This window comes from Mustela nigripes, chromosome 5 (genome assembly GCF_022355385.1).
Source record: "Mustela nigripes isolate SB6536 chromosome 5, MUSNIG.SB6536, whole genome shotgun sequence".
Classification (NCBI taxonomy): Eukaryota; Metazoa; Chordata; class Mammalia; order Carnivora; family Mustelidae; genus Mustela; species Mustela nigripes.
The window spans coordinates 134,786,471-134,814,345 of record NC_081561.1 but is presented as its reverse complement, the minus strand read 5'-3'; the positions used below and the strand labels follow the sequence as shown (position 1 = coordinate 134,814,345).

Below are 27,875 nucleotides of genomic sequence, written 5' to 3'. Positions count from 1 at the left end.
TGTCAAGCAGAAGCTTGCAGACGGATCCGAGCGGTTCTGCATCCCTTCCCGGAGCATCTCCAGGACTGTCCTACCTAAACACTTTATGTAAACATGGGGCTTGTGACTCAAGCCTCCAGCCCCAATAGGTGGAGAGAAGTTTCCTCGCCTCGGCTGCACATGGTTTGCAGAAGTTTGGCTGGAGCAGAGCGGAGCCTGGGTGGGAGCGGCAGTGTAGTTAGTGCTGCAGGCGGCGGCGGCGGCGGCGGCAGAGCAGCAGGAGGCGGAGGCGGGCGGGGGGAGGGGAGGCGGCTGGGGGGGCGGAGGGGGCTCTTGCCGCCACTGCTCTCTCGCCGCCTCTCCCCCCCGGCGGGAGCCGCTCTCAGCCTCTTTGCACTAGTCGCTCCGCTCTCTCGGTCATGTGACCTTAACGTAACCGGACAGGAAAAGCCCCGCCGCCGCCGCCGCCGCCGCGCCGGAGACACCGACCGCGGCGGCAGCAGCAGCAGCAGCAGCAGCAGCAGCAGCGAGAGGCAGAGGCGGCGGCGGCGGCGGGGAGAGCACGGCCAAGGCTGCCCAGCGGTGCCTCCTCCACACCCCCCGCCGCAGCAGCACCGGCGACAGGTAAGCGCGCAACGCCTCCACCTCCCGGGGCCGGTGCCCACGTGCCGCCCCCGACCCGGGCTCCGGGAAGGCGGAGGGGGGGCGGGGGCCACCGGAGCTCGCAAACGGTTCCGGCACCAACGGTGGCAACAAAGAAGACGAATGACCCCCGTCCCGGGGCTCCGGGTGAAGGCAGGCGGAGGGCCCGGACCACACGGGGACCCAGTTCTGGGAAGCGAGGGCAGGGGCGCCCCGCGGGGGCGGTGGCGGCTGCGCCTGGCGCCGGGGCTCTGGCCGCCTGACAAAACCATCCCCCGGAGCCAGGCGGCGGCGAGTCGGCGGCGGCTCCATCCGGGGCTTTGCGGGAGGGGGAGGGGACGGAAGCCGAGAGGGCGGGCGGCGGATCGGAGGGAGGGAGGGAGGGAGGAGGGGGAGGGGGGCGATTCGCGTTCCGTTCCCCGTTGCCGGTCCCTCCCTTCTCGCCGCCACCGCGAAGCGCGTCCCGAGCGGCGGCGGCCGGTGAGCGTCCCGCGCTGGAGCCCTGAGAGGCGGGCCCGTCAGGTGCGTAATCCTTCCGACGCCTCGCCGCCGCCTCCTGCTGCTGCCGCTGCTGCTTCTTCGGCGGCAAGGCCGCGAGCTGCGGAAGTGGGTTTGGGGGAGGGGAGCGGAGAGGGAGGGGGAGGGGAGGGATCCGGTCCGACCGGAGCAGGCCCGGCCTCTCTGGCGCTTCTCCCAGCTGCAGCGGCTCCTACAGCTGCTGCCGCTACTGCTGCGGCTCCGCCTCCCCGCTCGCGGGCGGGGGCGCGCACGCGCGCTTCCGGCCTCCTCGGGTCTCGCGCTGTCTTCGGCTCTCGCGCGCGCTCTTCCCCTCGCCCTGTCTGACCACCCCCCCACCCCGCCCCCGGCGCCGGAGCTGTTGCGCCAGCCGGGGCGTTGCGCACGGCGTAGGCGTCGGCATTGTGTTAAACTCCGCGGGACTTGGGGCGAGCGCGCGCGCGCACGCGGGACTGAGGGAAGCGGAGAGCGTGCGGCGCGGCCGGAGTGCGTCGCCCCTCCCTTCCCCTCCCCTCCCCTCCTCCCAGCCCCTCGGGGATGGGGGCGGGGCCGAGGTGCGCGGCGCCGGGGCCCGTCGGGTCCCCGCCGGTCTGGCCGGCCCCGCCCCCGGCCGGGCCCCCGCCCCCCGGGACGGGGCGGGGCGAGGCAGGACTGGGCGGCCGTTGGGCCGCTCGCCTGCGGTCCGGGCAGATGTAGGCATCTCTGGGCGCCGCCCGGGTGGACCGCTGCGGCCCGGGCCGCGGGTGTGGGTACGCTGGGCCGGCAGCCTCCGGCTTCCGCTCCGTTGCGGATGTGAGCGTCGGCTGAGGCCGAGGTTAGCTCGGCGCGGCGCTGTGGTTTCTGGCTGCTTTGCCTTGGGGCGTGGGCCGGCGTCGGTGCTGCGCCCCGAGCCCGCACGGCCCTCCCACCCCGGAGGGCTCGGAGAAGGGGAGGCTGGGGGCTCGGAGGCTGTTTCCCGGGCCCGAGACGTTTTCCCGGTGTAACAGAAGCCCGAAACCAGTGATTTTTAAACAGGCTGCAAAGATACAGAGGTGCTTAGGAAGCAAGGACCTTTTCTGGTGGTGAAAGGGGGGCGGTAAGAAAGCAAGGGTGGCTGAGCAGGCAAAAAAGTGGGCAGGGTGAAATGCAGATTGTTAATGCTAGGCCATTTACTGCAAGAACTTGCAACTGCTCAACTAATGATGCCTTAGGGAATTAACCCCCTCCCCCCCAATCGCTGCAGTGTTATTTGCTCTCCATCAAATACAATGGGCCCACTTAGTGTATAAGTGTCAATTCTATTCATTTTAATAGGTTATTGTTTCAGTAAAATAAAGCATAAAAAAGGTCAGAATTACGGGCTCATACAGAATTTAGGGGTGCTCAGGGTTCCCTTAAATGGGTTGCCCTGTCCTTTTTAGGACGGATCTTCACGTAGACCCGGAGGGAACCCTGCATTAGCATTTTAGTTGGAGAGGCCTGAAGTTGAAAAGAAAATCAGAACTAAGACGTCATTAAATGCTCATTTCTGTGATTTATTAAAAACCGACATTAACTGTTAAAAAACTAGATTTCATTTTGCATTCTAAATAACCTTGGTGTATATCCAGGGTGTTTTCAAACTGTTAAAATGTAATTATTAAGAAAAAGTTCCATATTCCTTTAAGCTGGGCATTTCTCACTTAATAAATTGGTGGTTTATAGAAGTTTATTTTCTAGCCAAAGAATTGACCTCTTACTGATACCATGGTAAGATTCCCAAAGCACAATTTATACCAGGGGTAGTAAGTGCCACAAATAGTAGTGAAGGAATCCTTTGAAGGGTGGCAAATAAATCACCCTTGAAGCTTTGTTGTAGTGGATAGTCCAACCACTTGCCAGTTTTAAAGCTTCTTTCAAAGAGGGTGTAAGTAAATGGTGCTCTGCAAACTTCCACTGAAATACTCCAGCAGCACAGTAAACAGGGGGCACCTTTTAGGCACAGAATAAAAGCTGCCACGATGATATTCTCTGCTTTATCATAATGATTAATACGAACTTTACACTGTCCCCAAAGATCTCCTCTTCTGTAATACAAAAATTATATAAAATATAAAATTGTATTCACCTTAATCCTCTAAGATAGATGCTCCTTGTGAACACTGCATGTCCAGTGTACGCGGATACGCGTTCCCAGCTTGAGAAGCCCTGACATGGGGGTAGAAAGTGAAGGAAGCCTTCAAGGCTCGTAAGTGGCATTGCCATAGGAATGGCTTTGGAGCTGGGAGGCTTTTCCACCCTCTCTTCTTAACTGTCTTGGTGCTTGATCTCTAGTCCCACTGACTTTTCCCTGAAGTTAAAGTTGAAACGTTGAGCAAGTGATGTGGTTCCAGCCTGTCACAGTGAAAGAAGAGCTTGCAGGTCTGCTGGAGACTGCCATAAATTTCAGAATGCACATGGCGGAAATGGGAATTTATCACTTTTCCTACCTCTTGCGGTTGCAAAGCAGGACTCTAAAAACCCAAAAGGGAATTGAGAATTTTTATTTTCCTGAGGAAAAAAAAAAATTGTAAACATTCTAAGCATCAGAGAGTGCCCAAGTATATGAATTACAATTTTGTTACCAAATTAAACTTAATTAAAATACTACTGTGAGTCAATAGTAAATAAGAGTGTTTTACAACGCTAATATGCCATTAAGAGATGGAATCAGTAGCCACAGAATACTTAAAGTTGGCGGTCCAAGACAGTTTAGGACCATTTTTTTTCCTATGTTATAAGGCCAAGTTAGAGGCTGTATTTATGCTCAAACCCATAATTCCCAGCTCCCATGAATGAGGTACGCATCCTAAGACTTTCTCACTTCAAGAAAGCTCAGTGTGCAAAGATAGGAATTTATTTTTTTTTTAAAGATTTTATTTATTTATTTATTTGACAGAGAGAGATCATAAGTAGGCAGAGAGGAAGGCAGAGAGAGAGAGGAGGAAGCAGGCTCCCTGCTGAGCAGAGAGCCCGATGTGGGACTTGATCCCAGGACCCTGAGATCATGACCCGAGCTGAAGGCAGCGGCTTAACCCACTGAGCCACCCAGGCGCCCCAAAGATAGGAATTTATAAAGCATTTTTAGGTATCTAAGTACTTGTAAAATTGCCCTTTTTACTTTGCAAGAGGTTCAGTTCCTTTAAATTGTGCACCTGCCTAAGTTCTGCAGCAAGCAAAGAAGAACCTTCAGAGTCATCTGAGAAAGGTTTCAATGTGTGGTCGTGTTCCACATCGCGCCGGTCTTCTTAGATTCTCTGAGCCTCACAGTGCTTCTGAGCAGGGGTTGGGGTTGTCTGAGTGTGGTCTGCACACTCTTCTGAATCTCCAGGACCCCCTCAGGGCTCCATAAAGTCAAAACAATTTAAAAAAAAAAGTCAAAACAATTTTATAATAATGGTAAGATGTTGTTGGACTTTTTAGCTGTTGACAAAATGTGTCAACGTTGGAAAGATCCACTGCATAACTCACTGAGCTGATATTTTCCAGTGACCCATGGGGGATGTTCACAAAAACCATGCATGGGTAAAAGATCCGTTCAAAGTGCAAGCTAGAGCAATGAATTTTACTGTAAGAGAGTAGGAAAATTTTCATTCGTTATGTATTTTTAGATCAAACTGCTAACCTTCAAGAAACTGTGACTTATCAGGTTTTGGTGTAGTATCAAAGAAAAATATCCACAATTTCCTGGAAAAGCTATTAATATATTTCTTTTGCCAACTACATCTGTGGGTGAGGTTGGATTTTCTTGAGTACTCAACCAAAACAGTTATCACAACAAACTAAATGGAGAAGTAGAGTAAATGCAGAATCCCATTGTCTTCTGTTAAAGAGATTTGTAAAAATAGCAAATTAGATTAGGTTTTTAAATTTTGCTATGTGATCATATGTAGGTTTCCTTAAAGTTGATTATAGCATAATGCCTTTAGAATTCTCACTTTAATATCAACTCCATTAGCCATAAACCTCTGACTTGGTTCTCCTTGATGCAAACTGTCCCGGAACTGCCTCCTTCTGACCTTCACTTAGAAATTAAAAACTAATTGCAAAGTTAACGTCAGCAACCTGTAATTGAAAAGACAATCTCTTACAAATCCAGTGGCTTTCAAAGTCAAAATACGTGCTATTGATTAGTATATGTCCCACCTTTTTCTAATCACAATGGAAGAGGATTGACTAATGTTAGGAACAATGCATCAAATTGTCACCACAACTGATTAAGACATTTCCTAGCTTTGAGATACAGTTTAAAAACATTAAAATTCAAATGGCCAGCCTCATTCAGGTTTACTTTATAGGCCCTAAATATTAATTATTAATAATACTAATTGAAAAAGCAGTTTTTTCATCCTGGTAAGTGGTCTGAGCTACTTGAAAGAATCAATCTTACTTGTGGGTAGTGCTTTTTCTGTTACTGATGTGTCCTGTGCATTACAGTATTCATTTATGCTTCACTTAAATAAAATTAAGGACTTTAGAGGACCCTTTTAGTGCCCTCAAAATGGGTAGTCTAAGTGGTATTTAGTATCTTAGGAGAGCTATTATCTTTAAAAAGTCATCAATTCCCAAAAGCTGTTTTCGGTCTCTTCTTATACTGACAACGGTAGGAGGAAATTGGGTTGTCAAAATATACTATGATGATATTGTCCCATTCAGCTGCACCTCCAAAGGATAAGTAACTTGCACAGAAGTATCAGCGCCACCTGGGCTGCCAGCTGGAGGCAAAAGCCCTTGACCTCTAGGCAGTACCGCTTTATCAGTGTGGAAAACAGTGGTGAAGCATTAAATTACACAAGTGGTCATTTATATTTAGCTCTGAAAAGTGCTTTTGACGTGTTTTCAACTTGTATCTCGCAGTCTCTGAATTTGCTTAAGTTAAAAAGAAAAAAAAAACAACTTTGTACACATATACATGTATAAAGAAAGCATTCAATGAAAACCCACTTTTAAGAATTGCTTCCCTCAGGGCACCTGGCTGGCTCATTCCAGAGAGCATGTGACTCTTGTTTCTCAGGGTTATGAGTTCCAGCCCCATGTTGGGTGTAGAGATTACTTAAAAATAAAATCTTTAAAAAAGGAGAATTGCCTCCTCCCCTCCCCCAATCTCTATTTTTCCCTCCGTGCCTTTCTGCTCACATTCTGATTTAAGAAAGACAAATGATTTTTTTGAATTTAGTTAGTTAGTTTTTTTTTTTTTAAGTTATTTGTGCAGTTTTAAATGATCGGGGGCTTTATGTAGGTCTTCATTTTCTTGTCACGATTTCATGGCAGCCTTCTGTGACTGGGAGTACTAGGAACTCCGAGGACTGACCTCCGGAGCCAAGTAGTGCAGAGGAAAGCGTGTGAAATTTACACCCGTTAGACCAGAATTCACTTGACTCCTGTTTGCAGTTGTGACCTCTGTGAACTGTCATGTAGTGATTCAAGGTTGGAGTCAGATGCACCCAGCTTCTCCAAAGACTCAGACATAAATCCTGACGGGGACTCAGGACTCCAGACCAGTACAGTCACTGTGCACACTGCACACCTCCACTTGGTTGACTCAGAAGTATCCACGGTCCCACCTCCTCCCAACATAACCTCACGGTCTTCCTCACAAAGCTGGTCTTTGCCTGTGTTCTCTCTTCTGGCCGGAGTCCCCATGATCTTTCTGGTTACACAAGCGAGAAATCTAGTAGGAGTTCTCTTGAACACATCGGTTTCCCCCGCCTTCCTCCATCCAATTCACCGCCAGCTCTGTTGAGTTCTGATCTTCCAGCTACGTTTCGAATCCCATCCACATCGCCACCACCTACTTTTGTCACCTCTTGTAGACCACAGAAACGTCTCCCCTCTCACCACTTCCAGCAGGTCTCACCTGCCTCTTCACTCCTCAGTCCGATTTGGTTTAACTCTGCAGGGCAGCCATCGGATCGCTCACCCTGCGAAAGCCCCTCGGTGGCTCCCATTGCTTTTCAGATACGGACCAAAACCCTTAAGAAGACCTGAGTCTCCAACTTCGCCTCACCTCCTCCGTTGCCGGCTCTTTGACCTTCAGTCAGAGGGACCTTGTCCCAGTTCCTCAGCTGCATCTTACTCCCTCCTGTCTCAGGGCCTTTGCAGATGCCTCCCCTCCGCCTGGAACACTCCCGTCTTTGCCCACTTGACTCTTCTTACTCTCCAGATACCTGCTTAACTGGCATTTCCTCACAAAAGCCTTCCCTGATCTCCAGCCCCAAAATTAGACCCCAGTTTCATGATAAATTTTAATTTTGTAAATTTGTGTACTTCTTTGATTCTACCCTCGAACTCTGTACTCTCCATGCCACTGTGAACACTATACCTGGCAGCTCTGAAAGCGCTCGACAGATGTGTGACTGCTCCCCAGATCTGCAGCTTCAGAGCTGGACTACATGTGGGCAAGTCACTTAACTTCCTAAGTCCAGTAGATTTCTGCTGGAAAGAGGGTGGTTGGTCCTTGGCACATAATAAGGGGTCATTTATTATTAAAGCTGTGGTTATTCATATCATAATTCATACTGAAGAGTGACAAAATGATCCACCGTGGTGTTATTGAGGATTAAATGATGAGTGTAGGGACGCCTGGGTGGCTCAGTTGGTTAAGCAGCTGCCTTCGGCTCAGGTCATGATCCCAGCGTCCTGGGATCGAGTCCCACATCGGGCTCCTTGCTCCACAGGGAGCCTGCTTCTCCCTCTGACTCTGCTTTCCACTCTGTCTGCCTGTGCTCGCTCTCGCTCGCTCTCTCTCTGACAAATAAATAAATAAAATCTTTAAAAAAAATAAAAATAAAAATAAAAAATAAATGATGAGTGTAAAGAGTTACCATAAAATAGAAAGCACTGTTCAGAACTTAATTGTTAGCATGAAGAAACACAAAATGACATTTAAAAATCAAAAATAGCTCCCTTTAAATTGCTGTGAACTTTTTAGGTTAATCTAAGATAAATAGAAATCCAGCTCTTATCCCACATCACCCAGCTAGTCGGGGGCCAAGAACTCAACATTCTTCTCTCTGAATCTAGAGTTTCTTAATTTTTTTTTAACAAATACTGAACACCAGACAATACGCTAGTATGTGAAATAAAGTAATAAGTGATATATCAGACCCAGTGATGTGTTTTCGGGAAGCATCAGGCAGACACCGTGTAGACTAGAATGTTCACCGATGTTCCAGAGGCAGGGAGGGCCTCCTAATCTTGAGGGTCAAGGAAATTCTGCAGGGGACAAGTAGGGTTGGGGACTGAGGGGACAGGGGAGGCAGTAAGTAGTGGGTCCCTCTGGAAGTGGCATGTTTGAAGGTCTAGCGTAGAGTTTCTGAGGCCCCGTTCAAACAGGCCCCCAGTCCTGACAGTGGGAGTAGAGATCCGGTGCTGGGCTCAGCCTGGAGAGAACGGGCTCTGAGCAGTAAGTGTTGCAGGTGGCTGGGAGCCCAAGAATGGCCTGGGCTTCAGGACCTTCTGGTTATAAAGAAAGATGCCCTTCTTCAGCTAAGCTCAGCTCATCTGGCATTTCCAAAGTGAATGAAATAACATCATTTTGTCCCCATTACCATCCGTAGACTCAAGATGAAATTGGGCTTTTAGTGATGCTTGCATTTCAGAACAAGTTTTACTTGATCATTTCATGAAGGTCATCAAATGATAATCTTATATCAAGGAAACAATTAGGCACAACTTAATGTCATAAAGTAAAATTTTATCTTGTACTTTTTTTTGCATTAGAACATTTTTCTTCCATATACTGAATAGACTGCCAACAGCCCTTCCTCTAGAAAGGTGTTCAGACCTTATGTTCTTCCTGCCCATGTACACTTAGAAGTCCCCCATCCCTACTGGGTGTGTGAATTTTTTTTTTTTTAAGATTTTATTTATTTATTTGACAGAGAGACATCACAAGTAGGCAGAGAGGCAGGCAGAGAGAGAGGAGGAAGCAGGCTCCCCGCTGAGCAGAGAGCCCGATGCGGGGCTCGATCCCAGGACCCTGAGATCATGACCCGAGCCGAAGGCAGCAGCTTAACCCACTGAGCCACCCAGGCGCCCCTGGGTGAGTGAATATTTTATGTCTTTTCTTGAAAAGTAGAGAATGATACCCTTTTGGACCCCTAGTTTCAAGGTTGGTTGGCTGGTTTTTAGTAGGCCTATAAAATCCAAAAGTCTGGAGACCATTAGTTTCCATTAGCACGAGACCATGTTGTGCAGTTAGGCAGGGGTTGGCCATGGAGGACTGGTAAGCTGTGCTGAAAACTTTGGGTTTCACACTAAAGGAAGTAGGGAATCACAGGAGGATTTTAAGCAGGATAGTAACATCAGATTTGCCCTTTGGAAAGAGCCTTCTGGCTATTCCGTGTGGATGGATTCAAGAGCTAGAGCCGGAAGCTGGAGAGATGTGTAGGGAGACAGAGCTTGGCGGTGGGATAAGAAGCTGAAGTTGGTGGGCCTTGAGTGACCGACTGTAGAATGAGGGACGTGGGGCCAAGAAAGGGGGAACTGAGACTCCTGGCTTGCACAAGAGATGGATGGCGGTGGCGTGCACTCTGCAGGGGGTACGGAAAGAAGGGGTTTGAGGCTTTTAGTGTCCTTTGGAGGAAATGGGGGTGAGGGGAAAGGGGATTTGAATTGCTTTTCCTGTTCTGAATTGAGGAGTCATTTGGAATGGCCCAGTGGGAGTGGACTGGATCCCCATAGAGAGTCCACAGAAGGAGAATTAGGCTGTGGTCAAGGCAAAGAAGCATCAGCAAAAGAGGAATCCTTGGTGGAGATTAAAATAGAACAGCCAGAGGTGAGAGAAAACCAGAGCACAGCAGCCTCGGAGCCCGAGACAGTATTTATGGAGCAGGAGGAAGGGTATAAATGCCGCAGAGAGGTCGAGTAGGCTCAGTCTGGGGGGCTGGGGAGCAGAGGTCCTCGATGACCTTGGCTGAGCTGTCTCGGTGCACAGGGCAGGAGCGGTGCGTGTGTGAGCCGTGGACGGGAGGTGGGAAGCAAGGAGCGGACTTCCATTTCCACAAGCGGGGGTGGCCTCAAGCAGAGCCCCCCATGAAGATGCTGCAGCCTCAGCCTGCGCAGCACAGGCTGAGTGGAAACAGCTCTGAAGGGGCCGTGATGACAAAAGGAGGTTTAGGACAAGGGAGTGCCGTCGACTGGCAGGGGCAGGCGGCACTGCCCGAGCTGCCCTTCTCATGGAACCCAGGCTGGGGACCCCTCCACCCCATTTTCCCAGACTCACTCACATGTGCCAGACTTGAGGGGGGGGGGTCTGAGTTGGTTCTGATTTTTCTTCCTCAGAAAGCTTTTCTGGGTGTCCAAAGTGAGATTTAAAAAAAAATTTATCTATGCAAAGTTTTGTCTTCCCTGTATACATCTTGAACAGAAGACTCGCGCTTTGCATGATTCCTCCTCTCGTTTGGCTTTTTCCACATCCTTGAGACTCCTCTACATGGGTTCTTGCCTCTCTGTGTGAAAGACCTGTTCAGTATGTTTCCGATTCTGGGTCAAATGGGAAATCTCTAAATTGAGATTCTAATTTTTGTTTTTTTAAGATTTTATTTATTTATTTGACAGAGAGAGATCGCAAATAGGCAGAGAGGCGGCGGGGGGGGGGGGGGGGGGGGGGACGGACAGGCTTCCTGCTGAGCAGAGAGCCCATGTGGGGCTCGATTCCAAGACCCTGAGAAGATGATCTGATCCGAAGGCAGAGGCTTAACCCACTGAGCCACCCAGGCGCCCCTCGAGATTCTAAAATAACTGATAGACCCCCTTTAAAAAAGAAACATTTCATGGTTTGGTTTTTTTTTTGTTGTTTTTTTTTTTTTTTTCATTATTTTTCCATTCCTACGGGCTGAAAAAAATACTCACCTTGGGCTGTTTGTGGAATGAGAAGGAGCTCTACCTCTTGCTGTATCAAGATTTTCACTGTAAGAACAAAAACTTCAAAATCCTATAAAATATAGATAAGTTTGATGACATTACAACGTAAAACTGTATGTCACAAATCTCTAAAACAAAATCAAAAGAAAGTACAAGAAATGTTGGCGACTTACATGTTTAAAGGGCTCATTTTTATTATATACCAGGGGTTTTACAGATCAATAAGAAAAAGACAACCTGATAGAAAACTGAGCAGAGCTCATGAAGAGATACAAGAGGAAATGTAAATGATCGATAAACATAAAAATATACTTCCTCTCATCACCAAATCCACAGAAGGTAAGAAAATGAGAACGGATTTGGCAATGATTCTTTAAGAAGGGGTACTACCACCCCCCACCCCCCCATCCCCGTGCTGGCAGAGTGTGGAGAAACTGGGGGGGGTGGGCGGAGGATGGCTGGACAGCTCCCAACTATGCGTCTGTGATAGTCGAATGTCTTATCACAAGTATGTATGCTCAAAAGCAGCAATAAAAATAATGTTTCGATTGATTTTTAAACACACTCCTGCATAGCGCATACCAACAAACCAGACAACCCTGCTTAAATCTCTCTTCTAAGGCCTACCGAGTCTATCCTGGGGGCCGGGTTGGGGGGGCAGACCCGCTGACCTCTCAGCCTGTTTCCTCCTTTATAAAATCTGCATAGCAATACCACAGATAAGTTCATGCGCAATTAAATAAAGAAACGAATGGTCAGTGGTAAACACTCCATCAGTAAGAGCCACTCTTGTCATTATCATCAGGGAATGAACAGTCATGTGTTCTCATACTCAAAGCTGCTGTCAGGGAAGGGAGAGCCAGAGCCGCCTAGGCATAAGGGGAACGGGCTCAGAGACAAAGCGCAGGAAAAGCAGCAGCTCAACGCACGGTGCTCTCAGGGGGTGATACGCTTCTTTGTAGAAAAACGCTGGTTGGTAAGATGGAAAAAGGAAGTATGCTGCACTTTCCAGCCAACAGGCTTCTACTGGTCTATCATGGGGGCGGTCAGGTTAGAGTGATGTTTCTGTGTAATCCCCGTTACCCTGCACGCAGGCACCGACTCGTGTTTTCATCCTGAACCTCGCACCTTGTTTCTGTCTCCCCTTCCTCCTCTGAGAGCTCTTACTTCTCCGATCTGCACCGAAAATCCTGGGGGAACGAGTGTCCTGATCCATCCCAAGGACGTGGACATATCAATGAGCCTGCGGTCCGGGTCTCTGTACCCAGACTGCTGCGAGCTTGGGGGACCCGCCTGCCTTTCCTACTTGGAGACAGCTCTTGATAGAAAACGTGACACTGGACATCCTTGATCCTTGCTCCGTGACCTGATTGGTCTCTCAAAGTATTATTCCATTTCCTTCTTTTCTTTTAGGTCACACTTGTTAATTCTGAATCTGCCAGATCATGCCTAGCACAGGAAGGAGAGTGGGGAGTTCAGTACCAGCTGAGTAAGAACTGCCACGGGTCTGGTTTGTTTTGTTCTATTTTGTTTCTAAAGCTTACTGATAATGCATCCTTCACAGTAGCTTTCCCAGTTCTGCACTTAAGTGTCATCGTTATTACCCCTTTCTTCTTAAATCTGGCTAATTAGTTAATGTGTGGTGGGGTTGTCTTTTTTTCCTTTTCCTTTTTATTTTGAGATAACTACAGACACACATGTAATTGCAAGAAGTGAGAGACATCGCATAAGCCCTTTGCCGAGTTTCCTCTGATGGAACCTTCTCCCTAAACTATAGTCCACATCACAACCAGGGTGCTGACGCTGATACAGTTGAGCTGCAGAACATTCCTGTCCGAAGGATCCCTCGTGTTGCCCTTCTGTAGCCGAACCCATTTCCCTCCTGCTCCCCTCGCCTCCCGTCACTAATCTGTTCTCTGCTCCTCTGATTTTTGAGAATGTTACAGCCGTAGAATCATAGAGCGTGTGACCTTTAGGGATTGGCTTTTTTCACTCCGTAGAAGCACCCGCCTTGCTCTGTACACGTAGCAGTAGTTCATGTGTCCTTAACTGGCTGCGTGGTTTCCTGGGGCGTGGGCATACCACGTGCTTCACTGTTCACCCACCGAAGGACATCTGGGCTGTTTCTAGTTTTGGGCTATTAGTAAAGCTGCTGTGGATGTCCACGCATAGGTTTCAGTGCGAACGTAGGTTTCTGTTCTCTCAGATGTGTCCACGAGCTCTGTTGCTGAGTGGGACGGCACTTGCATACTGAGTTTTTAAGAAACCGCTTTTCCAGAGTGGCTGCGCACTTCACCTTCTCCCCGCCGAGTTCGAGCGGTCCAGCTTGGTCCTTGCGAGCATCTGGTGTTGCCGTTATTTTCTACTTAGGCCATTTTGATGGATATATAATGAAACCTCACCGTGGTCTTAATTTGCTTTTCCCCAGTCACCAATGAGGCTGAAGCTCTTTTCAAGTCTTTGTTCACCATCTGCATAGCCTCTGTGGTGAAATTTATCTTCTAGTCCATTGCCTGTTGTCTAGTTATATTTTTTTCCCCTTTTTGGGCCTTCGTCCGCATCAGTTGTGCATATTTATGTGGCTCTACTGCTGGGTTCTCAGTCTGTTTCCTAGTCTGTATGTTTATCCCTTCAACAGGACCTTGCTGTCTTGAATGCTATACCTGTTCGACGCATTTTGAAATCAGACTGATTCGTCCCACTTTAATATTCTTTTTAGAAACTATTTTAGTGGGGCACCTGGGTGGCTCAGTGGGTGAAGCCTCTGCCTTCGGCTCAGGTCATGATCCCAGGGTCCTGGGATGGAGCCCCACATCGGGCTCTCTGCTCAGCGGGGGGCCTGCTTCCTCCTCTCTCTCTCTCTGTCTGCCTCTCTGCCTCCTTGTGATCTCTCTCTCTCTGTCAAATAAATAAAATCTTTAAAAAACTTATTTTAGCTCTTCTGGTTCCTTTGGCTTTCCATGATACATTTCAGAATATTCTCATCTATGTCTACAAAAACAAAAACAAAAAGCCCTTGCAAGAATTTTGATAAGAATTTTGCCAAACCTATATGCTGACTTGGGAAAAACTTGTTTGTGCTATGTTGGATTTTCCTAACCATAAATACAGTGTATCTTTCCATTTCTTTAAATATTCTTTGATTTTTTTTCTTCAGTGTTTCAGATTCTTCAGCATACACGTCCTATACATGTTTGGTTAGATCGACAACCTATGTATTTCAACATTTTAAGTGATTGTAATGGTGTTATATTTCTAATTTCAGTGTCCGCAGGCTCAAACTTAGTATACAGAATTATAGTTAACTTTCACATGTTTATCTTGTAGCCTCCCCGTGGTATGGCCAGACTCGCTTGTTAGTTCCAGGAGGGGTTTTTGTTTTTTTTTTTGTAGATTCCTTGGGATTTTCTAGGTAACAACCATGTCATCTGGCAAGAGGGACAGCTTTGGTTCTCTCTTTCCTCTCTGTATGGCTTTTATTTCCTTTCTTGCTTTATTGCACAAACTCAAACTTCCAGTACTATGTTTGGTAATGAGAGTGGGCATCCTTGCCTTGTTCGCAATCTTAGAAGGCATTCGCTCTTGGTAACACTGAGTCTACTATTAAGTATAACGCTGATCTGTGTGTAGCGGGCTGTTAGAAATGCTCTTGGCGGGAAAGGAGCAGCCTACGGATGTGCCGAGCTACCTCCTTTAGAGGCAGCTCTGCTCCTCTACAGCTGATTCAGACCCAGTGCTTTGCTAGGGTGAAGTGGTCATGAAGACCGTAGAATTTGGAGTCAGAACAATGGGATTTAAATATTGGTTCCCCTGGCTTCTAGCTTGATGGCCTGGGCAAACTTATTTACACCTCTCAAAGCCCAATTCCTCATCCACAAAAAAGGGAAGAGGATGCCATCCCACTCCCCCCTCCATGAGCACAGGTGTCCAGGGCAATAACGGGCGTGTTATTTTATCCCTGCCAGGGGCAGCCCTGTCCCCAGGGCAGGAGCTGGAAAATGCCCCAGTTTGGTGAGATCTTCACCCTACTCTGCTGTGTCCCCCCATCCCCCTGCACCCCGCCCAGCACCTTAATTTACTGATCTCTATGGAAGATTTGACAAGTTCTAGTAGACAGGTCATTTAGAATTTGCATTTGGAGTCATAAACTAAAAGACTAACTGATCTGGGGACATTTGCTGTCTGGAGCACAGACAGCCGAGTTCATTTCCCGGCTCGGCTCCCCCCACGCACGTCTGTGTAAACTTGGGCAGACCACGTAATCTCCCACCTTGCTGTAAATGCCATCATCTGTGAAATGGGAGTGAAGACAGCTGACTCCCAGGGCGGCCATGGAGGTGAAATGAGCGAGCTGGTGTCACGTTGTTAGCATGACTTTTTAGCTGTGGTCATTACTATTGGTGACTATAACGGACACATACTTACTTGTGAATCACCTTTCTTAAAAAAAAAAATTGTTTGCTTTGCAGATTTAAAAAAAAATGGATTTGGCCAACCATGGACTTATTCTTCTGCAACAGTTAAACGCTCAGCGAGAGTTTGGTTTCCTGTGTGACTGCACGGTTGCCATCGGCGATGTGTACTTCAAGGCACACAAATCAGTTCTTGCTTCATTCTCCAATTACTTTAAGATGTTGTTTGTCCATCAGACCAGGTAACTAACGTGGTTGATAATAATCTAATGACTGTAGACGCTGAACTTCATGGCCCTCTTCCCCTCTGCACCTGCTCTTAGCCCATCCAAACCATGGGGCTCACCTCCTCTCCCTGGAATCCTAGGCCCCTGGGCCCCTTGGTTACTCACACTTCCATGGACCTTGGAGCCCCCCGGCAGCCCCTCCACGCCCAGTACCCTGGGTAGCTGAGCCCGACCCCCAGGATGGGCAGTGGCAGCCTGATTCCCTCGCTCCCACTCCTCCAGCCCTGGGCCCCGGCTGCCCCCACTCCTTTCCCTATTTTTATCCTTATCTGCCAGTCTAATGAGAAGCTTCAGGGCATGAATTCCCCAGTTCCCTTCTTTTCTCTCTTAACACATCTCAGTCTCAGCATCTTTGTTTGATCTTTCCTTCCCATCTCTCCCATCTTGGAGAAAAGGACCCTCTAAGGAAAAGTGGGCTTCCTCCAACTCTCAGGCTACAGATCCGACCTCTTACTCTCTGTTCTATCCTTTTCTCTGTGCACTGCCCCCGTATCCGAGCCGCTGCAGGATCAACATCCCGGGTACCTTGGCTGTGCTGTGGGGCACCTTCTCCTTTATCTCACAGTGAAGGTGTTCAGAGGGTGAGTCACAGCCTTGCTGGTGCTCCCCACTACCCCCTTGACCTCTCCTCTCTGGGGACACTGTGGTCTGTGCTCCATCTCCACCGAAATCATTTCTCTAAGGTCACCTCTTCATCAAAACCGCGGCTCTTCTCAGCCTCTGGCATCCTTGTCCTTGGCCGCACTTTGATAATGCAGACCGGTCCCTGTTTTCCTGCCCTCTGGGCAGGAGCCTTCTGAAAGTCCTGCTGAGTTTTAGTCTGGAGCTCTCCATGCTTCTTTCCCTGTGCGCTCTCCTGAGGAGCTTGTTTCTTCTGGATTTGGCCTCCAGTGGAAGCCACAAGTTTACAACTCTGGCCTTGACCTTTCTCTGCGTCCAGAACTCTGCTTCCCAAGGCTGCGAGGCTGCTGCTCAAGGGGTCGAATGGAGTATCAGCGTGTCTGAAGCTGAGTTAGACCTTCCCAGGTCCTTCCCTATTTATCTCCAAGTAAACCGCACTTAAAATCGCTCTAGAACCCCATTTTCTTGGTCCCGCCCCCAGTCACATTTCCCTCTCAGTCCCTTTTGCATTAGCCCTTTCCTTCCCCTTCCTAATCACTCCTGTCAGACGAATATTCCTGAAGAACGAGCGAGCACCTTTGATCAGAAACCTAGTCCAGGGACGCCTGGGTGGCTCAGTGGGTTAAGCCACTGTCTTCAGCTCGGGTCATGATCCCAGGGTCCTGGGATCGAGCCCCAAATCAGGCTCTCTGCTCCGCAGGGAGCCTGCTTCCTCCTCTCTCTCTCTGCCTGCCTCTCTGCCTGCTTGTCATCTCTCTCTGTCAAATAAATAAATAAAATCTAAAAAAAAAAAAAAAGAAACCTAGTCCAGAGTGTCCTGCTTGGATCAGAAACCTCGAGGCCGTCCGTTGCACATCAAAACAGCACACGGATTCCTCCTGCTTCTCTTTCAAGGCCCGAAGGCTGCAGCCTGCTTGGGCACCCTGCTTGGCCATCATGCCCAGTCCCCGAGCCCGGCTGCCCCTCACCTCTTCTGCGACCCCTCCCCACAGTGATCCATAGCCGGCTCTTCCTCTCTCACATTTCACAGCACTTTCTGCCCCTTTACAAGATCAGCACATTTTCCTTGTATTGTTCTCGGTGGACTTCTCTCTCCCCCCAGCCCCTTCATTTGTAAGTTTCCTGAGGGCAGAGACCAGGTTTGACCAAGCTTTGTGGATGCCCCGTGTATAGTTTGGGTATTCGTCCATAATGGCCACCAGATAAGTGTCTGGAGGAGTAGAATGGGTGAAGAAGAGGGATGATGGGGAGCAGAGGTTGCTTTGTCCTGCAACACTAAGGACGTTCCCTTTTACCTCATCGTCGGAGACTTGCGTAGAAGTTTCAACACAATGAGTTAACTTGTCTTGAGGGGGAAAGATTTTCATTTTGAGGAGTAAAAAAAAACAGTTTAATGAGTTTTAAGATCTATTTATTTATTTGACAGAGATCACAAGTAGGCAGAGAGAGGACGGGCGGAAGCAGGCTCCCTGCTGAGCAGAGAGCCCAATGATGTGGGGCTCAATCCCAGGATCCTGCGATCTTGACCTGAGCCAAAGGCAGAGGCTTAACCCACTGAGCCACCCAGGCGCCCCAGTTTAATGAATTTTAAATAGATGGAAGAAACTTAAGCGGAGAGCAGTTTAAATGCCTTTGTAAAAAAGGAAATGTGGTATCTGTGTAGACCGGAGTCCCCAGTGTTCTTTTCTCTTTGAGACCAAGCAAACAGAGAGCAAAGGCCCGAGGCAGCCTTTCAAACCAGGGCCTTCTTTGTCAGGTGCTGTGAGCTGCCCCCTGATTACCCAGAAGGTGGACTGAGAATACAGGTTTTTCACACTTGGTTTAAGAGTGTTCTGTTGTCTGTAGTGCCACTAGATGTCTCTGTCTGGTGTGCAGCCCTGGAAGTGACTGGGTTGTGAATCTCACAGGACTGCAAACACCGAGTTCCCCAGACTGCAGAGAGGCAGGTCTGACTAAGCACAACCTCCTGAGCGAGGTAGAACATTATGTAAAATTAATTATTTCTAAGGTTCTTTAAGACCCTTTTTTCCTTTGAGATTCCAGTGAAGGAAAGATTAAAAATGCAAATTCCTGTGGAAGTTTGCACAAAGGGCTTGTGGCTGTGCTAAAACCTTATTTTTCCTGTAAAAGTGTCTCAAGCAGACACCTACAGACCAAACCATGTAGGTGTAATTATCTTGCGGGGAGCTGTGTCCTTCCAGAAGGACTTGGAAATGACCAAAGTCTGGCCCGTAGCGAGCAGAGGGGTCTAGCTGGGAGGGGAGCAGTCAAGGATGGAAATTGCTGGAATGTGACCTAAGGAACTTTTTTAAATAACTTTTTTTTTTTTTCAAGTGTTTCTATGTGTATATGTGTGCATGTGTTCTTCTGCTTTAAGGAAAAAAAAATAAAGTCGAGAAATCAAGATCATTGGTCTCTGGGAACCTCCCAGGGTCCTAGGCACTGGCATTGAATCCCAGAGGCCTCCCTCTCCGGGGTGGTTTCTCTCCAGCCCTGGGGGTCCCTTCGGATTCCTTCTCCCTCCAGCCTGGCAGGGTCTCCCAGCCCCGTTTATTCTTTGCCTTCAGAGATTGCACACAGTTCCTTAAAACCTGAGCTCTGCTCAGTAACCACCCATCACTGACAGTAGACAGAGGACAACCTATATAGTAACAATAAGGGAAAACCATAAAACTGACAACAAAACTTGTATAGAAAGGGACCCCACTTGGTACTTACCGATCACAGATGCTAAAAAACATATCCCTCCTTGGGACTTAGACCCTTCTCTTCTCTTTCTGGGAGGCAGAAGGGAGCTTGCTTTCTCTTTTGCCTGGAGGAACATACCCTTCCAGCAGAACAAAGGTGCCCTGTGAACTCCTGGGAGTACTTTGCATCTCCGAAGGCCTGTGGTTTCCCAGTTCTCTGGTTTGGAGGTGGCTGTTTACCTGATTAAAGTATTCTTCCCCACACATGATCCCTGAAGCTTTGTTTTGAATATTGAACTTCCCTAGAGCCCCTGAAATGTATTCTAGTGTACACACAGTATTGTCGGCACTCACCCTGTGCTCGAAAGGAGGACCACCTATAAAAAGACTCCAAAGGAAAATGAGTGATCTATCTTTTTAAAAAAAGAGTCACAGAAACTCTCTTCTTTCTGCCATCAAAGTGCTGCTAGTTTCTATGCATAATCTTTATTCTTTGACTTCCATACTTTGTAGGCAGACACTTTTCACATGATTACTTGTATGCAGTCATCTTGAAATATACACGTATTGAGAGCAAGACAGGAATTCCTCAAATCTGGTCTGTCACAAATTGCTATTAAATCACTCCTTTTAAAAATAGAATAAAATGTTAAATTTGGAAGAGCAGGTATACTGTGACTTTTTTTAGCATGTTGAAAAACATATATTGATAAGATAAACAGCTAAAGGAGACAAAAAGAGTTACAAGAGTAAGAAGTGGTATAATCAAAAATGATTATACATTGTAAGAACCTGATTAAATAACTCCTCCATTTTTAAAAATGATTATACATTCTAAAGGCATTCAAAGAAGCTGTCCTTGAAATTGAAAATGCATTGTCTCTAGAATATATTCACTCAGGGGACATACAGCACACACCTCATACTTTATAGATACAGTCATTGCTTTTAATGCATTAGAATTGCTGTCATTAGTGATGGTTTAGGAAGAGTTTTTTGGGACTTCTTGATTAAAGCTGCTTGATCAGAATGATGTTTCTTGAATGAGGCAAACACTAGCTGCTTTAGGGACCTCAGATAAATCACTTAACTTTTTGGGTTCTCAGTTTCCAGATCTGTCAGATAGGAAGAGTCCCCTCTGCCTGAACCACTACACAGGATTGTTTTCATGCTCTAAACAATTTTGGTGTCATGGGTTTGGATTGAGACCGAGATTTAAATCCCTCTTCGAACTCTGATATTGAGCAAGGCATGAATCTCTTTGAGCCTCAATCCCTTAGCTGGAAAATGAGAATGAATGGAGTTTAATGAGATAATGCCTGTAAAGGCCGGGGCTACTTCTGGTGGTGGTGGTATTTACATTTGGTAAGTAAGGGAGTTGTCCTGGAACCGCTTTTTACTGCAGTCTAGCAATACTGGGAAGGTGATCTGACCCCATTAGAGCTAGAATGCTCCCACATACCTTCCTGGGGCGGGGGGTGCAGATCAGAGAGTTTAGAGCACCAACAGAATTAGGTTTTATTTTTCTCTCACTTTTGTCGTGTGGCTCCTAGCGCTTGTTCATACTAGCCCAGCTCCCCCGTGTCATTTTACAAATGAAGAAACTTTCTCACCAGGTAGATTGTTTGATTTGCCTTAAAAGATCTCCTGCTGAGCTCTGGATGGCATTGGATCAATAGAAAATCATAGACTTTTAGCCAAAGCTCTGCCAGGTCAGCGGCTCTTAACCATTTCCAGGTCACAGGCCACTTTCAGATGGAGAAGCAATAGATCCTCCGCACAAAACACAAAAGTTTTTTTATATAGAACTCTCAGAGTTCTGTCTAAAAATACAATGTGATAGAAGTTCATGTAGACTCTGAGGAGAAAAAAAAACTGCTTCAAGAATCTAGGAGTTAAGATACCGTATTTGCTTAACGTGAACTTTTTCCTTCTCATCCTTGCAAATACATTTATTGTCTCTGTCTGTTCTTAACACCATGAAATTACATGGGTTCCAGTTATCTCCCCTGAGTATTCCTGTTCATGAAACACTAACGCTAATAAAGGGGAAATGCTCTGGTTTCATTTGCCTTTAAAAGTTGCCCCCTTTTTTCTCCAGAGATCATGTTCTCCCTGGAGACCTGGGCTGACACTTACAGACTTGTCCCTGTCTCTTGCAGTGAGTGTGTCCGTTTGAAACCGACCGACATCCAGCCGGATATCTTCAGCTATCTCTTACATCTGATGTACACCGGCAAGATGGCACCCCAGCTCATCGATCCCGTTCGACTGGAACAGGGGATCAAGTTTCTGCACGCCTACCCGCTGATCCAGGAAGCCAGCCTGGCCAGCCAGGGCGCCTTTTCTCACCCCGACCAAGTTTTCCCGCTCGCTTCTTCCCTGTACGGCATTCAGATCGCAGACCACCAGTTGCGACAAGCCACCAAGATCGCCTCTGCCCCCGAGAAGCTGGGGCGGGAAGCGCGGCCGCAGCCGTCCCGGGTGAGCCAGGAGCAGGCGCCGGAGGCCGCCCAGCTGTCCCAGCTGCCTTCCAACCTGGCCCCGGTGACTCGGACGCACCTGACTCCCTCGGACCCGCTGCAGACCTCGCTGTCCCCGGAACTCGTTTCCACGCCCGTGCCTCCCCCGCCCCCCGGGGAGGAGACCAACCTGGAGGCCTCGTCCTCGGACGAACAGCCGGCGGCCCTCACCATCGCCCACGTGAAGCCGAGCATCATGAAGAGGAACGGGAGCTTCCCCAAGTACTACGCCTGCCACCTGTGCGGCCGGCGCTTCACGCTGCGCAGCAGCCTGCGGGAGCACCTCCAGATCCACACGGGCGTGCCGTTCACGTCCGGCCAGCCCGGCGACAGCCGGGGGCCCCTGTCTCTCTGCAGCAACGCCCCGGACCTGGGGAAGGACGCCATGGAGGTGCCCGAGGCCGGGATGATCAGCGACAGCGAGCTGCAGCACATCTCCGACTCGCCCATCATCGACGGGCAGCCGCACTCGGAGACGCCGCCGCCCTCGGACATCGCGGACATCGACAACCTGGAGCAGGCGGACCAGGAGCGCGAGGTGAAGCGGCGCAAGTACGAGTGCACCATCTGCGGCCGCAAGTTCATCCAGAAGAGCCACTGGAGGGAGCACATGTACATACACACCGGCAAGCCCTTCAAGTGCAGCACCTGCGACAAGAGCTTCTGCAGGGCCAACCAGGCGGCGCGGCACGTGTGCCTCAACCAGAGCATGGACACCTACACCATGGTGGACAAGCAGACTCTGGAGCTCTGCACGTTCGAGGAGGGCAGTCAGATGGACAACATGCTGGTGCAGACCAACAAACCCTACAAGTGCAACTTGTGCGACAAAACCTTCTCGACTCCCAATGAGGTGGTGAAACACTCGTGCCAGAACCAGAACTCGGACGTTTTCGCCCTGGACGAGGGGCGGTCCATTCTCCTGGGCAGCGCGGACTCGGAAGTCACGGAACCCGACCACCCAGTGTTAGCCTCCATCAAAAAGGAGCAGGAAACAGTGTTGTTAGACTGAATGTGACTTACCTTTTTTTTTTTTTTTTTTTTAAACTGTCATTTTTACAGAGACGGTCTCCTCTCCCGCCCCCCACCCCACCTCCCCATTCAGAACTGTAGTTCTCCGTGGCATGATTCCAACAGGTCCCCGGTCCTTCCGTCCTCCCCACCGCCACCCTGTCCCCAGCCCTTCCTCCGCAGAGGCTTTGTGCATTATAAACCTGGAACATATTTACTTCGAGTCAGGGGATATTGGAGAGATAATGGGCAGTAGTACTTATAAACTCAAAATAGATTTTGAGACGTTTTAGATTATTTAAAAGCAGACTTGCAACTAATGAAGGGTATACAACAAAACAAAACAACTAGAATGCAATTTGGTAAACTCAAATTATGACTTTCCCTGGGTAATAAGTCTTCCTTCTCGGAAAACGGCAGAAAATACAGCATGCTTCTTAGAGATTCCGCTGGGCTCTGTACTATGCAAAAATCTAGAAGGTGTGGGGAAACTTTAAACCCAAGTAAATGTTCTTAGTATTTATCCTCCAGGTGTCTTATTTCAGAATGCGTCCTTTGAGATTATGTCCAGTCAAGAAAAATCATTCGTTAGGAAATCTACTTGAACAAAACACAAAAGAGAAAAAGTAATAATGTGATGGCAATCTTAATTTTTGGATAAAACATGACAAAGCTGTGAGTTTGTGTGTTTGTAAGAGAAAATGTGTGGATATTTGTGATAAACAGGTGTATTAACGCACATGCCTTATCCAATTGCTGGCTTCTTTCAGAGTTGAACGAGAAAAAAATTCTCTGTTTTAGTTTCTGATAAATCTGTTGGTTGTTTTAAAAATCAGACTTGCGAGTACTGTTATTCTGTAGATTGTCTTTCTGAACAGAAAACGACATGCCATTCCAGCAGCTGCCGGTGGTAAATTTGTTTTGGCACCGACCAGCTGCTTTAAATCAGTGTATGTATGCAGGAAAGTGCATCTCAGAGGCAAGGCTGTGGGCAAAGCATGTAGTAACTTTAATGACTTTAAACGTTAATGCTAATACTTTACTGGCAACATTCATTGAAGCATCAAAAAATGGCAAAGAAAAATCAGGACAAAAAAACCTAATTGCTGTTTGGGGGGAAAAAACTCGATTTTGTTGTTTCATCTCCACATTTTTTTTCTCTGTCCTTTAAATACCTGAAATTTCCTCCACTGGCCTGAAAGCAGTAAAATGTGTCCATTAATCTCTCCTTGGGCCAGTAACAGAATGGGTCTGACAGGACAGAACAGGAGCCAGAAATAAGGACCGAAGGGAAAAGGGAAGAACAGTTCATAGCTGTGCCGTACGTATATGTTTAAAACTGAATATCCCGTCATCCTGTTTCATGTATAGTTGAGTTCTCAGATTTGTAAGTTTTTATACATACTTTCATTGAATAAACATTTAATTAAATGGGTATTTTATTCTATCTGTGTATTACTTTGTCTACCTAAAGAGATGCAGGGAGGGGGGCGTGGCCCAAGGAGGCATCTCCTTGTGGCACCTCCTTTCTGTCTGCAGAACTTCGGGCAGGCCCCATCACTTGAGTGGCATTTTCTACATCTATAAAATGAAGACAGTGGGGACGCCTGGGTGGCTCAGTGGGTTAAAGCTTCTGCCTTCGGCTCAGGTCATGATCCCAGGGTCCTGGGATCGAGCCCCGCATCGGGCTCTCTGCTCAGCAGGAAGCCTCTCTCTCTCTCTGCCTGCCTCCCTGCCTACTTGTGATCTCTGTCAAATAAATAAATAAAATCTTACCAAAAAAAAAAAAAAAAATGAAGACAGTGAGTGATAACTGCTGGATCATCAGATTGTGGGAAACAAATGAGTAAACAGTATGAAGGTGCCATGGTCAGTCCAAGCTTGGCCAGGAAGGGGTCTGGAGGTCATCCTACCCAACTTTGTTTTACAGGGAAGACTCCAAGAGGTGTTTACCTTAAAAAATGACACAAAGTCACGCTATATAAACTTAGATTTTCAAATACTGAGAGCTTTCCGTTGATTTCATCTTTTTTAAAAATCATATTCAACATCTCCCAATTTAAATGAGAGTCTTGTGCCAAATTAAGTTCTCTGAGTATCTGTGGAAGGGGAGATCCGGGCAGGTCCCCGCTGCTCTCCGCAGCACACCAGGCATCCTCGAAGGCACATGGGTCACACCAGAGGCTCTTAAAGAGCAGAAAGTCATGGGAATCCCAAGGGATCTGGTGGGTAATGAGAGAGCTGAGGTGAAGATGCCAGCTGGCCCCAGCTCACTTCCCACAATTTGGTGGAGCGGGAACTGTGGTCAGCTGCTCGCTATGGGCAGGAGGTCTTAATGCTGGCTTGTGGCTACCTCCTCCTCTTGTGACAGACCTGCCAGTCCCTCCCTACCCTAGAATGCTCGCTGGCTATTTCATCACAAGAGGTTATAAAGTTAACATTTCATTCTTAATTTTTGATGGTACCAATGTAAACACGCTTTGGACATTTCAGTTAGTAATGTCAGTCTGAACACCCAAGCTCCAGCATCATTAATTTAGGCTGTCACTCTCCACATTTTAGCCATTATTGACACCACTGGTACTACCATTCCTTTCATAGGGAAAACAAAAGTGACCCATTCATTAAACAGATACAGCTAAAAAAAAAATCTGTAAAATAGTGTAGGATTTACCCTGGGAAATATGGCTGTAATAGGATTTTAGATTTTTATTTATTTTTTTAGATTTTATTTATTTTTTTCCAGTTATAAAACTGGAAAATATATACATACATATATAAAATAGCTTTGGAGGGGCACCTGGGTGGCTCAGTGGGTTAAAGCCTCTGCTTTCGGCTCAGGTCATGATCTCAGGGTCCTGGGATCGAGCCCCGCATCGGGCTCTCTGCTCCGCGGGAAGCCTGCTTCCTCCTCTCTCTGCCTGCCTCTCTGCTTACCTGTGATTTCTCTCTGTCAAATGAATAAATAAAATCTTTAAAAAAAAAATAGCTTTGGATAAGGATAGAAGAATGGAGAGTAGAATGGACCTCAAATATTCTCCTTTCTAAAGTCATTACTAGGGCGGCTGGCTGGCTCAGTGAGTGGAGCATATGGCTCTTGCTCTCGGGGTTGTAAGTTCGATCCCCACGTTGGGTGTAGAGATTACTTAAAAATAAGATCCTTAAAATAAAAAGTCATAGAAACCTGTGGGGCGTCTGGGTGGCTCAGTGGTTTAAAGCCTGAGCCACCTCTGCCTTGGGCTCAGGTCATGATCCCAGGGTCCTGGGATGGAGCCCTGCATAGGGCTCTCTGCTCAGCAGGGAGCCTGCTTCCCCCTCTCTCTATGTCTGCCTCTCTGCCTGCTTGTGATCTCTGTCAAATAAATAAATAAAAATCTAAAAAAAAAAAAAAAAAAAAAAAGTCCGAGAAACCAGCCACTATTCTTATTTGTAATTTCCCTCCAAGAAAGGGAAAGAGCTGAAGCATGCCGAGTGAGACTTTCAGTTCAAAATGTCACGCCTTGGTCACTGAATTGCTATGTTTAGAAATATCTAGGCACTTAGGAGGATGGTTGGGGAGGACCGTGTGTGGGACGGGGGAGTACTTCCTAAGGCTTGGTTGGAATTATGGTGGGGGGAGGGGGAGCCCTCTTCACTCATTCACTAGTAAGGAATGTTGAGACAAACTTACTTGTATGGAGAGTAGTTTATTGGAAAGATTGACTGCATTTTTAGGACAATTTTCAGAATCCTCAAAATACTTAGATTGCATTTTGCTTGGCTTTAGTTTTCCATTTTAGTCTGGAACAAACCATTGTCATACATCATTGGCAGGTAAGCAAGATTCAGGCTTAGAAATCTTTGAGTAAATATAAAACGAAGTATCTTGAGACAGATCAACTAACCTGCCTCTTCTAGAACTAGCCCCTTAAACACAACTAGAAGGGTATTAGCTAACCCGTTAACAACTCTCTAAATAAAAAGTAGACTCGGAATCTTCAATGTGAAAAATAAATGGACCAGGATGAAATGATATTCTGTGGTTTCATTCTCTTCAGATCAAAGTAATTCTGAATATAAAACATGGTTATTCTTGACTGAAGTTGGCGCTGCTCTCTGAAAAATAAATACGTAATCACCTGCCCTGCCTAATTTCTTGGTCATTATGAACATCGCTGCTTGTGAAGAAGGCATTGTCAACAGAAGGGCTGAGTGGGGTACGTGAGATCCTCAACAGGGTGTCTGTGTGCTAGAGGCTTTCATTTACTCCCAATCATCCTGGCAAGCATGTGTCCCATTTTTATAAATGAGGAGACTGAGCCCCAAAGAAATTAAATAACCTCTTTGAGGTTATCCAGCCAAATAGAGACAGTCATCTTTTAAAACCCCATGTGGCTCCCTCAAAAAGCAATGCTCTTTCTCCTCCCCCAGGGATACCTACACCTAACAAGCACCTTTGACCAGCCCTTGGCAATGGGCAAGTCCTGTATTATTGTAATTGACAAGCCTTTGATTCAGCAAAAGCAAGAAGTACAAGGCATGGCTTTCCTTGCTCATCTGACCTACTTTTTTGTGTCTGGTTTCAGACCTAGGTTTGTCCAAATTATATTAGGCAGCGGGAAAAGACATGTATTCCCAAATGTGCAAACATTTCTGTGGACTAGAAGCAATTGCTGGGGCACCAGGGGCAGGGAACAAACAAACCTATTTTTTCTGCGACTGAGGCAATTAACTTAAATCCGTTCTATAGCCTTATGTTACGGCAGTGGTCCTAAAACAGGCACATCAGAATCTCCCAGAGGGCTTCATGAAACAGACTTTCAGCCTGGCAGAGTCTCTGATTCAGTCCGTCCGAGGTCAGGCCCAAGAATGTGCACGTCTAATAGGTTCCCAGATGAGATGATGACGATGATTCTGGAAGCCACATTTTTTTTAAAGTCTTTATTTATTTGAGAGAGAGAGAGAATGATAGAGCGAGCGAGCATGAATGGGGGAAGGTCAGAGAGAGAAGCAGACACCGTCCCCCCCCCTACCACCGCTGAGCAGGAAGCCCATTGCGGGTCTCCATCCTGGGACTCCAGGATCATGACCTGAGCTGGAGGCTCAACCAACTGAGCCACCCAGGCCTCCCCCCCTTGGAGCCACATTTTTTAAAAAGATTTTTATTTATTTGAGAGAGAAAAAGAGAGAGCACGAGCAGGGGGAGAGAAAGAAGCAGACTCCCTGCTGATTCCATCCCACGACCCTGGGATCACGACCTGGGCCAAAGGCAGACGTTTCACCAACCGAGCCACCCAGGTGCTCCCAGGAGCCACATTTTGAGAACCACAGCATTACTCTATCATTTCTGCTATA

The 27,875-nt window shown here is 47.6% G+C and overlaps 1 protein-coding gene across 5 annotated transcripts; it reads left to right on the top strand.

Annotated features, from left to right (window-relative positions):
• Positions 1-156: 156 nt before the first annotated feature.
• ZBTB2 (zinc finger and BTB domain containing 2) lies at positions 157-23,978 on the top strand. Of its 5 annotated transcripts, none has more exons than XM_059401263.1 (3): positions 157-603; positions 15,471-15,655; positions 21,171-23,978. In XM_059401263.1, exons 2-3 carry the CDS (start codon positions 15,483-15,485, stop codon positions 22,540-22,542), a joined length of 1,545 nt encoding a protein of 514 aa, XP_059257246.1. In that variant the 5' UTR covers positions 157-603; positions 15,471-15,482; the 3' UTR covers positions 22,543-23,978. The 5 variants fall into 5 exon arrangements, with proteins under 5 accessions (XP_059257246.1, XP_059257249.1, XP_059257247.1 ...); XM_059401264.1 differs by lacking the exon at positions 157-603 and adding an exon at positions 1,053-1,143; XM_059401265.1 differs by lacking the exon at positions 157-603 and adding an exon at positions 12,450-12,506.
• The last annotated feature ends 3,897 nt before the right edge of the window (positions 23,979-27,875 follow it).

Excerpts from the sequence above, each read along its gene's own strand:
- ZBTB2 (XM_059401263.1), top strand. The coding sequence starts at position 15,483 with ATGGATTTGGCCAACCATGGACTTATTCTTCTGCAACAGTTAAACGCT. Across the intron at positions 15,656-21,170 it reads TTGTTTGTCCATCAGACCAG|TGAGTGTGTCCGTTTGAAAC; the intron begins GTAACTAACGTG and ends TGTCTCTTGCAG.